A 12,148-nucleotide genomic window follows, 5' to 3' on the forward strand; every position below is an offset into this window, starting at 1 on the left:
TTCTAATACCCATAATCACAGCATTTTAGGCAGAAAAATTCCAGACTTTCAAGCAGAAAGGTTATGAACAGCTTATCAGTTAAATACCAAATATCTTCAGTTTTGAAAGTTTTTGGCCTCTTATTCAGAGAAAAAAAAAGGCTAAGGGATATTGGTTTAGTACAACTATGCATCTCTTCTCAGCGAAAAGAATGAAAGCCTATGATCTGAGCTATCAGCCTCCCTGAAAGCTCTTGTCAGTTTCTGAACATCTACAAGAAAAATCTTCTCTGTTTGCTTTGTTTAATGTCTGTCTTTCTTTCTTGTTCCCATACAGCACCAATCTTGTAAATGAAATCTCTGAAGTACTCAGACACACTGTGAAAATCAGACATGCTCAGCTTCTCTGCCACAGCTATTTCCAATATCTTAAGGACTGTCTGTGATTATGTTATGTATGCATGTGAGGGTTTGCACAATGACAGCCTTAACAAAGTATCTTCCATTTTGCACATATTTTTCTGCATGTCATTCTCCTCTTTGTGCATATTACAAACTCTTGATTTCTTTAATACAGAGCATCAAAACTCATTTTGTTGGACTGCATTCCTGTGAATATCAAAAGGAAATAAAGAACTAGAATAAGTGAAGAATTTTCTTGATTTGACACATGCTAAAGGCTGTGGGGTTTTGTCTGCTAACCATATAAGAAGATGCTTGTTTATGAGAAATTTAAATCTTCTTGATACTGCATAAATCAGAAATTCAATTTGCCAAAAAAGAGATATATGTAAAAATAAATGCCGTAACTTCAGATTTTAAAATACATCCTTGTATAATATGTATTCAGTTTTGGGTAGTCATAATATGTTTAGATATATTAATGGTGTTTTACTACTAAGGGCATAAGCAGAACAAGGCTTGTAGAAAAAGGTAGCATTCGTTATTGACCAACTCATACAGTCAGAAAAAATATACCAGCCTTCAGGTATACAAGCCCTTCTTCAAGTCAGAAGCACTGCCATCCAACAGGAGCTGATCTGTAGAACACTGAGTGTGTTCTTTTGGAAGGTCATGTTTTTGAGCATAGTTTGAGCACAGATCACATAGCTTATAATGAATTTAAAATATTCTTACATGGAAGCACTGAACTAAGTACTATTCTTCTCCGCTTCACATTATTGTAGCATCTGATAGATAGTCTGCCTTTCTGTACAGATCAAGTAGCTGATTGTAAACTGTTTTGTTCAATATGCAATACCTAAGCATCAAAGGAACTAACACCTTTTTTGCTGGTGATCAAATGTAAGTTTTGCAGTGTGATCCAAACATATCTTTATTTCTCTAATGCCTCAATCAACCCTCAATGGGTATGCTAAAGTTACTAATGATTTTATCTGTGCCTACAGAATTTGAGGACAATAATGAGCAGCTTCCACCTGAAACTGAACAAGTGTCTCAGGAACAGTCTGGTGATTCTGCAGGTTATAAAGAAGAATCTATTCGTTCAGGTTGGCCTTGTAGCATATATAATCTCTCTTTCTTACTTGTTAGTATCGTGAATTGTATCCTTTTCTGCATGTTTTTACTATATTTGAAAAATGAGCTGTAAATATCATTCCTTAATTTTTTTTTTCTTTTACAGAAGTTTATGCTGGAACAGTCAAGTTCCAGTTATTTTAACATTTATAAATGCAATTAAAGTCATGTAGTGATTTCCTGTTAAAAATAACGTACCAGGTAGTATGCATTTTGAAAAACAACAAAACCCCACTATTTCCACTGTTGTGTCCAGTCTAAATACAAAATTAATAAATGTGTACAGGGATCTATAGAAATAACAAGTAAAGTGAGGCTTGCTGAAATTCCAGGTTAACATGACATGTCTTCAGAAACCAATGAGTGCTCTTTACAGGATGAAGTGATAAGTAAGGGAAATCAGAAGAAAAAAAAAAGTTAGTAAGTCACTATCATGAATTGTAACAAAAAAAAAAAAAGAGAAGGGAGCATGAGGGAATTAAAAAATATATCAGGAGACAAATAAACTGCAGTATTCACAAACAGCTGCATGTGATCTTAATAAATCCCAGTTCTACAGACCACTTTCAAGTTAATATAAATATCCACATTAATCTGAAATGACTAGTCCATTCTCTGCAGCAAGGAATCTTGGGAAAAAATGGGAATGGATGAATTTGAAGTTTGGATGTAAATGATGGAAATATGTTCTGTATTCTTCCTAATCATCCATTGTCCTGCTAATAGCTTTCTAGTTTTCCTATGGAGTTGTGTTTTCTTCTTTTTGGTAGAAGGCACAATTCTACAGCATGTGGAATACCATAGAGCCATTACCTAATGAAAAGAAATAAGAAATACTATCATAGCTTTCTCTCAAAAAACATTTTGAAGGCAGCTCATTTTTAATGAGGACGGTCCCTTTTAGTATTTAAAATTAACATTTTAGATTCTATCTGTTAGAAGATTTAGAATATATTGATGTCCAAGAGATAAATAAATCCAGCATAAAACATGTAATGTTAAATAGCAAGATGTTAAATATACATTTTTATGCTTTTTGCGTAACCTCAGTCCTTATGCAGTGGAAAGAGTCAACTTAATCTGTAGACTAAACAGTTCTTTACCAAACACCATAATTCAGTACACACAATATAAGGTTGCCTACTAAGTGCATTTCACTGTGATTAGCTAAAAATTATTTGGCACCATATATTTATAAGTAATAAAAATTCTTTATTAAACAAACCATAGGATCTGTTTCAAAAGGACAAATGAAAACATGTTCATAATGAAATATGTATCAGTTTCAAGGAATGAAAGTGTCGCTATTATCCCACATTTTGCCTGTCTTTTTATTTTGATAGTTAAACCCTTAACGAAGAAGCCATGTTAGCTTCTGTTCTCTCTGTCTCAGCTTTGGCAGGGTTTGAGGGGAGGGAAGGACTTTTTCATCTTTTTTGTTGTTGAATATGGACTGAGGGCAGAACAAGTCATATCCAATACCAGCAGAACACTGTAAAAATACATTAAAGCCTCTCCTTCCCCAGTAACTCACTTGGAGAATGTGGGGGCAGAAAGCCTTTGAGGATTGTTTGTCTCTATGGTAACTACACTCAGTAAAAGCAAAAATGACACAGAGCAAAAGAATATGAGAGACTGTGGTATAGACATGCCACGTGAAAGCTCCAGATTTAGGGGTGTGGGGGATTGTCTCCTATCACCACAGTTATAAAGAAACTGATTAAGAACAGCACGGTTAGATTGACTGACACCTACTTTACAGGAAATGTGCTTGGATTTTTAGATCCAGTTATTTTTAAATCATTACTGTATTTTCAAGATATTTTTCTTGATTATGTTTCTTTCCTCTTCAAAAATCTTTTTGCCCAGTGAATAACCTCTGTAAGCGGAGTATTATAACTCATATATAATAGCAAAGGTGCAGTTGCCTTACTTTAAAGTATTTTCATTATTCTGGGTCCCCAAGACCAAGTTTGAAAAAAGCTGAATGTCAGGGAGGCAATGTTTATTACCATAATGATGTTCAAATACCAGAGTCAATACAAAATAATATTTGGGTTGTAAGGTTTTGGGGTTGTCCCTTTTCCCTAGGAATGTAATCTTTTTTTTTTTCCTTTTGTTACTTCTCCCCTCTTTTAAACATTTCTTCAATTTGCCTGTGTAATCTATTAAAAACTCCCTACGTATGCAGCAATTGCTGTTCGATAAGATTCCTTAAGCAAGAAAGCTCTCTGGTAGAGGTACTATGACTGAATTATGTGTCTAGAGTAGAGAATCAAACCTGGAACATCACAGTTGCTTGTCATCATTTGATAAATGTAGCCTATCAGAAAAGGTACAGCATGAATTGTGAGTGTTCCTGAGATTAAGGTTCATGTGGGAAGACCTCTGTTGAGTGGATTTGTTACCATGTTCAATATTCTGTCTCAGATGATGCCACATATTCATTTAAATCCATTATTCTGCCTGTGTATTTTCATGACCTACTCAGAATTGAGAAGTTTTTAAAGGGCAGGACTCTAAAAGATGCTCTGTCAAATGCTAGATCCAGACAATAAGCATTACCATCTTCCATACATTATTCCTTTGAATACATCTGTGGTTCACAAGGCAGCACATGTGATTTCTACAGTGTGAATGTGCCAGGGATAATGTGCAAAAAGCAGTTAGTGTAGCTTAGTTATTACTGTATCCTTTGCTTATTTTCTTGATATCTGTGTTCCTAATGGAATCATCATTACATAATGCATTACTGCTGCCCAGATTTATACAGGTTTTACCTGGCTAGATGTCTGTCTTATTTGGAATACATCACTGTAGACTGAAACATAATTAACTATGGCATTTATACAACATATTTTAATGTACATAAGAAGGAAGGTAGTTTCATGTTGCTATTTAGGATCACAGGAGCCAGCAGTGCCATTGCAGAGGATAACTAATGCGATGAGATGAATGTTTAGCTTAGTAAAAAGAAAATGTTTATAAACATTTTCAAGAAAATAATTAATTTCTAATTCAAGATTAAATTATGTGAATTCTGCATGGTGTTTCTGCTTAATGATATGCCCATGTGTGCTTTTGGACTAAAAATCACTCAAATGCAGCGAAGGTTAGCCCCTGAGGTGTCAGTCTAACAATTATATGCTGTTCAAAGCTGTAAAAAGAGGAGAGGAAATGCATTAATTATTCTTTGCTATAAAAGATTACAACAATACTTGCCAAAATGCTTCTTTAACCTATTGTTATTTAAAAGTGGCTCAATTAAAATAAAGTTTTGCCCTTCACCTTAGCGACCGCATGTCAGGAGCTGAGAGCAGTGTACAAAATGGCCACTGGGGCAGAGGGCCATGGCACCAGGGCCCAGTCCCAATGCCCCAGCCAGGGGCACCAGAGCAACCCCAGCCACGGGTGCCTCCCCGGGGACAGGCCGAGGCTGGGCCAGGACATGGGCCCACAAGCAGGCCTGGCTTGACAGAGGCTGGGTCCAGGCAGGGCAGAGCTCTGGGGAGCTGGAGCCTGGCCCTGCTGCAGCCTCAGTGGGGCAAGAGCTGATGGTCCCAGGGTTATCTGGGACCCTGGGCCTGGGCAGGGTTGGGGCGCTCCAGGGGACGGGGAACAGGAGACGGTCAGTGCTGGCAGGGCCCTCAGGTCCTGCATGCAAATTGCCATAGATGGCGAGATATATTTAATATCTGTCTATCATATATAAAATAGAGGTATATGGGGATATTGAATGAATAATAGCTTCAGCCCTGTAAATGGAAGAAGAATAAAATTCTTAAAAACACTGAAGTATCTAGAAATAGTATCTATTTCTAAAGGACTACACCTTAAGACCTAGACTTGAAAGGAGATGTAGGCATTGCAGTTCCTAGAACTGTCATACTAACTTTTAAGTGCTTGCCTTCATAGATGGAATTAAGGGTTAGAGAAATAGGCATGAGTAGCAAACTAGGAAGGGGCTGACCTTACTAAGCCATGAAGGAATGTCAGAAGGAGGAATGTATCTGAAAGCTTGCATCTTTTTTAATTTGGCCGATGACAAAAGAAGAGAGAGTCACTACCTCTATTTCTTTGGCAATTAACTCACTGGAGGCAGGGCACAGTCTTTGATTAGATCTAGAAGACAGCAGTGGCACTTCACAGGTAGCTTAGCCAGGCAAGTCAGAAAAAATTAGTTAGATATGTTCCTTGGCAGCCAGGCACTCATAGCCCCATATCCCAGCTGCTATTAACACTTCTGGATGTTGCTTTAGTTGGTAGCATGTTAGAGAAGAGTTATACAGCATCTCCACACGTGCTATTATGTTTAGTCCTATTTTCTCCCAAATACTTCTGATATCTAATCATCGAAATCCACCTACATAGTACTTGGTAATAAAATTTTTTGAGCAGGCTCTATTTTGGAAAATGAAATGTGGCATTTGTATATTTCTTCAACAGTTTACAATAGAAAATTAAGAAGCATTCAGTTTTGGAAGAAAACATTTTAATTTTCTTAAAGGAGAAAACGATAACAGGGCAGTCTCACTCTTTATGAACCAGAAACACATTTTTTTGAGTTTCCAGGTTGGGGCAAATAAAAAACATAAGTTACATTGCTATAATTTCACATAGTGACTATTGGCCTGCTTAATGTCAGGGGTAACTATAAAAACCAGTCAACCAAGCAAAAAACAACAACCACTTTTTCAATGTTTTCCCTGCTTGCATTTTTAAGAAAACGATCAAAGCTTTTAACATACAAGCATTAAGTAAGGCTTTCAGTTTTAGTAATCTCTCTTTTTTTTTTTTTGGTGTAGGAAGTTATATAAAGAAAAAAGGTAATAGAAGTCCCCTTTTAAAGGCATTTTTTGTTGTTGTTGTTGTTGTTGTTTTAAAATGGTGAAATTTCATTGGAATGGGCTGACCCTAATGTTGCTTGTGTCAAAGTCTGTTCCTGCTCTCAAAACAGGACAGAAACACAAGGAGGAGGGGAAAATTATGGCAAAGTAGAAATCCACTCTGTTCCCTGTTCAAGCTCTTCCATGCAGCTTCATTTCTGGCAAAAGACAAACACAGCATACAGCAAGGTTATAGTAATATCAGGTCATTACAGTCATTGGTCTCAACTTCTTTTCTGTCTGTGAGCTAGAGAGTGATGTCAGCCTTGTTAAGCAGAACACAAAAGAAAAATGATAGGAGAAAGAAGATAATCGGGGCTGAAAATGGTGGGAGGGCAAGGAAGGGGAACAGTAGCAACAACACACTGCAGCTGCTGGAGGCTGTGGTATAGTACAGACAGGGAGGTGATGATGCTATCTAGGCACCTCTGTACCTTCTAGCTGAGACAGAACTTTGTACCAGGACTTTCAGGACCTAGCAAGGTCTACATGGATATGAAATGCTGCCCTACAAACTGATGAGTTTCTCCTTCTCTGTTGATGTATTCTCCTGCTGTCAATAAGAAGTTTTTAATTACCTCTGGCTTTTTCAGCAAATGGATGGTGTTGGAAGCAGCTCTCTCTTTATTATTTTGCTCACCAACTGTAACTTATTTGGTGTAGCACCGTACACGAAGTTTTTGTCATATTTGTCATGCATAGTACCTTGAATTTCTTATTTAAATCAATGCATTTTTTCAATTTCTAACTTTTGTTTACTTTTCATGAGAAAGCATTATGAGACAGGCTTGGACAATCTTAAACATTTGCAAGTATAAATTCCTGCACAACTTATTTAAGAGATTGTCTTTTCTTTCCTTTACTCATTAAGCTGTGTTGTATGCAGACATGGCTTCATTAAAATTAATTTTTTTGTGAGTTCCTCAGTTTAAGTTTCCACAGAGGGAAGCCTTGATATATACTTTTTCTTCTATTTTATTTATTTATTCATTTTGTATTATTATTGTTATTATTATTATTGTTATTATTATTATTATAGTACTCCTTGTCCAAGAGTATATTGTCTGGGCACATGGTATCTACATTCACAGTCTTTTTCCTCGTATACCTATAGATGACTTCTGGCCTCCAGAGAAAGGGGTTATACTTTTGCATCTCATTATTGGCACTTCTTAAAATTACTCCATATGTACATACATCTGTAGTGTTTCATAGCACCGGTATTTGGGTTCAGTAGGTCGTTGGTTTAGGGATAAGTCATTTCTTAAAATGCTTTTGTCTACTGAAGTAAGAGTATTCTTAAGATCCTTGTAAGTGCTTAGCTGAGAAAGTGCAGAGGGAACAACAGCACACTAAGTCATGATCCAAGAACACAGTAAAAGTAGGCTGCTGCTACTTGCTGGGTGTTGCTAGTAGTGTAAGAGAAGCTGTTCCTGATAAACCTGTAAATAGCACAGTATCTTTCAAATATGATGCAACTATTTTATTGGGGGGTGCAGGGGGGGACACGGACGGGACCTTCAGCCCTCAATACATGCATGTTCTCCCCATATTCAGTAGGATAAATAGGGGAGATAACTCTTTCTTCCAGGACAGTGTGTTATCACAGTAATTTTATCACGCTGATCCATTTTGTTGGGAAAAAAAATGTATCAACAGATAACTAAATGAGAATTAGTGGAATTTAAAAGCAACTTATAAAATTGAAGAAGTTCCAAGCATTATTTTGTTTTCTGTTTTTACAGTTATTGTCAATAACATAATGAGGAGAAAAAGACTTTTTCTCTGAAATCGGCAGAGGTTCCCTTATGATATTCATGATATTGTGATATTTTGAGTTCATATATAGTGCATAATTTATGCCATTATCTGTTAAACTTTAATTTTTCTTTACATATGTATGACCAAATTGTCTCTGAATATGTAGCAGATCACCTCCAAGTTAATTTCTGTGTGTTAACAGCAATGCACAGTTGAAAAGATGGATTCATAACTACTAAGTGTCCTGGTTTAGTGATTAAATCAGCTTGAAAGTCAGAAATAAATTCCCTCTCTATTCTGTCACGGATTTGGTTGTGACATTGAAAGTATTCCAGTTCTCTAAACAAAGAGATGTAAATATCAAGCTATTTAACACCCAGTTCTGTTTCATGTTACAGCAAAAGGGTGTTAGGTGTATCTGCAGAGATTAAACCTTAGGTATTCAGGAATCAAGACATTTCCACTACAGATCATTTTTTAGAAGGTGGATCATAATGTCAGTGTACCTGTCTTGCCTCGTTTGTTAGTTACGGTTAGAAGGGTCATTTGTAATTTGTTTAATAACTCTTATATTGCATGTTTACGATTTATCAATTTAGGATTTCAGTCTTTGATAGCACCCTCATATCCTGGATATTTACACTGAAGTGAACTTCTCTGTTTAGTCTCTCTTCTTTTTCCCTTCTCTAAATCTTCTATTTTCTCAGCAATGTTGGCATGTTGATCTTTATATATCTATGTACCTCTGTTTAAGTAAATGAAAGTTTGATTTATTAACATGTATATGGTGAGATCTTGTGCAGGAGAGGAAAAACACCTAGTAATGTGCATTATACTTATATTCACATAAACAGAACATACTCCACTTGAAGAAGAACAGATACCTAGCACGCAACCTGAGCAATCCACTATGTCTTTAGTAACTGAACCTGAACCAGGTTAGAACATTAAGTTTCTTTGCAGTGTGTGCTAGTTTTCTTATTCTTTATTTCTTCCTATATTGACACATTCTATGTGAGGTATGACCATATGGATAGTCTGTCAAAAACTGATCATTGTTAAATCATAATTTAAAATTATTATATATATTGTATTTTGCTATGCAGAAAAAGCCATTATATTTATCTGTGTGCTGATTTAAATAACCATATGCAAATTTAGTTAAGTAATTGAAACTTGTCTGTGTTCCTGGAGAAGAAGCATTAGTATATAGTACTTCAACAAAATGAATCTGGCATTTTCAAAGTATCTTCTTAAACTAGTGATATAATAATTTATAATTAGAAGAGGAAAAAAAAAAGCATTAGGGAAAAATTATACCACCATATCTGAGGAAAATAAAAATTATCTTAAAGCATAATGATACTGACTTAAATGCAAAGTATTTTAGAGGAACATTGCCTTCTATATATGATTTGATTTTCAGAAATTGTGCTACCTGAATTTGAAGAGGATGATTTTCTAGATATACCAGAAATGGAAATAATTAAAAGGAAGATTGACCTTTTCATGAATGACTGGCAAGTAGTGGAGTCAGAAATCAAGCACTCATCTCAAGTTCAGGTTGTTGTTTTAGAGATTGCTGAGCAAACTCCAGAAAGTCTGCTTAATCAAATTGTTCTGGTTATGGAGGGTAAGTAATATTGTTTATGTGATTTACATTTAACTTACCAAGAGGGATTTTGGAGAGCTTGTATGATGAACTGGGGAGAGGTTAAACTCAGTTCTATCTTATGCACATGTAGGTAAGCTGAAAAGCACGCTAACAGCTTTCCAGACCTTGGAAGAGTGGGGAATATATGTATTTGAAATACATATACAGGCATACAAATAGATACATAACAGCTCCCTAAACACTCTGATGTCATATTTCCCTAGTCACTTCCTCTGTGTTTTTCTGCCAGGATACCTGTATGAGAAATGGACAGATAATACAGGTTCACTAATGTACAGTATTCATTTAAGTCAATGAGACTTTCGGTGTGTGTAATAATCTACCCACCTGCATAAACTGTTTCAAGACTGAATTTTTGCAGTGTTAATATTTTTATGGCAAATACACTTTCTTAACCCAAAAGCTCAAATCTCTAACAATTTTGAGTACTGGGTAAATAATATTAGTAATACATTTTTCCTGTAGTTACTCCAATGCAAGTGTTTTGTTAACCAAAACATCTATTATGCTAGCTTCATAATCAAATAAAATTTGACTGATGACTTTTGCCAACAAACAATATGAAAGAAACTGTTGCAAACATTAATGCCATTATCTGCATGTGTTTGTATAATACTTTCACACTAGGAGATCCTATTGATAATACTAATTTACTTCCAAAAAAAAAAAGTAGCAATTTCATTATTGGAAGAATCAATACATTAATATATATTTATTTCATAAGTCTGGGAAGAACATTTTTTTCTATCAGTAGGAGAAATGGAATATACAGTTGGCATGATTTGCTTCCACATATGTGCTTACTTTTATGGACACAGAGAATTTATTTTGACATAGCCAAATGAAAAATATTGAAACAGAAGAAAATTAACCTTTTCAGAACCTTTTAAATATCATGGTTGGGAGTTATCTGCTGAAGACTTAGATGAGGAAGCAGAAGACCTGGTTGCTGAAGTGGAAGCTGAAGAAGAAAATGACATTGCAGAAGAGCAAAACGAAGATGAAGAAGTAAGCATGCTGGTTTTGTCCATTTATCATCTGATTTTAATTTATTTTCAGTTTGAGCAGTATCCCAGAGAAATCGGTTTCTGCACCTGATTTTGTGTGATCCAGTTGAAGCTGTCTTACAGAATAAATGTAAGCACATGCTTCAAGAACAGTTTCATTGTATTCCCGTGTTCTGGCTGATAGTACTTTTATTCCAGCAGGAAGCATAAATACCCCATGCTAATAGACAGAATGAATGTAGCTTTTTTTTTTTTAATGGTATAGAGGGGTTTTATAAAAAGAATTTCCCAAATTTAACAGCACAAAGTATCTATGTGCTGTACTGGAACAGTATTAAATAGATTTTTTTGAATGTAATTTTATTGGATAAATAGATTTCATGCTACCAGCTCTCACTGATTTTCTGAAGAGGTCTACTTGCTTTTTAACATTTAGAAGCAACAGAAAGTGAGTTTCAGGAACACTGCAGGAAAAGATATTATCATAGATACTTCTAACCTAATTTTAGTATTCAACAGCTGGCTATGGTATTAACATTTGAAATTTAAAATGGTCCTTCTTTTCTCAATAATTGTCTTACTAGATTGGATAGTTTGTTTTTTGAGTGAATCTAAATAGTGCATATTTTCGTAAATTTATACTCAGCTTATAAAGTGTTTTGAGAATACCATTCTCATTCAATGCTCAGGTGACATTTTCGATATTACTTGTTCTCCTTGCTCTGCTTAATCTGAGTGAACTACTTAAACAATTTTTGAAAAAATTCATAATCTTTTCAGGATGAAGAAAAAGCTAAGGAAAAGAAAAGGCACATGGGAGATACAAAACACTTTTGTCCAGTCAGTCTGAAAGAGAATTATATCCTTTATCCAGGACTCTCTGAACTTGCAGCTAAATATCAAGAAAAGATTTATTATTTTTCAAATCCTGAATACAGAGAGAAATTTTTGAAGAACCCTGAGGAGTATGTGGCTCACAATGAACCAATACAAGTGAGAACCTTTAAAAATATTTGAAGCATATAATAACAAATTATAATCACTATTTTCCATTTCCGTTTATAATTGTTTATCATTACTGATTTTTTCTAATTAATGATTTGTATATCCCACAAGTCCCTGAAACAAATAAAACATGTTGCTTCCTTAGTAACTTTATGGTGTACATTTGAATTAACACATTGTTTTGATGATGCAGATAAAGCAGAAAAGAGAAGATCTTAAGGGCATACAATAATCACATGATGTAAATAATAAATCACAAATATTATTTTTCTAAGTGTTTTTTTTTGTTGTTGTTG

At 35.1% G+C, this 12,148-nt stretch overlaps 1 protein-coding gene across 2 annotated transcripts in view; it reads left to right on the forward strand.

Annotated features, from left to right (window-relative positions):
• The window catches only part of AK9 (adenylate kinase 9), a gene marked incomplete at its 3' end in the record, with an annotated part of 70,001 nt that overhangs the window by 32,261 nt on the left and 25,592 nt on the right, over positions 1-12,148 (forward strand). Inside the window, exons 21-25 of one of the 2 annotated variants that reach the window (XM_080586888.1) lie at positions 1,389-1,490; positions 9,020-9,103; positions 9,592-9,798; positions 10,721-10,848; positions 11,628-11,840. In XM_080586888.1, the coding sequence (XP_080443014.1) occupies positions 1,389-1,490; positions 9,020-9,103; positions 9,592-9,798; positions 10,721-10,848; positions 11,628-11,840 (734 nt within the window). The remainder of the gene's footprint in view (positions 1-1,388; positions 1,491-9,019; positions 9,104-9,591; positions 9,799-10,720; positions 10,849-11,627; positions 11,841-12,148) is intronic. The other variant, XM_080586889.1, reaches the window with a different exon arrangement.

Source organism: Anser brachyrhynchus (assembly GCF_964034855.1).
Source record: "Anser brachyrhynchus genome assembly, chromosome: 3".
Lineage (NCBI taxonomy): Eukaryota > Metazoa > Chordata > Aves > Anseriformes > Anatidae > Anser > Anser brachyrhynchus.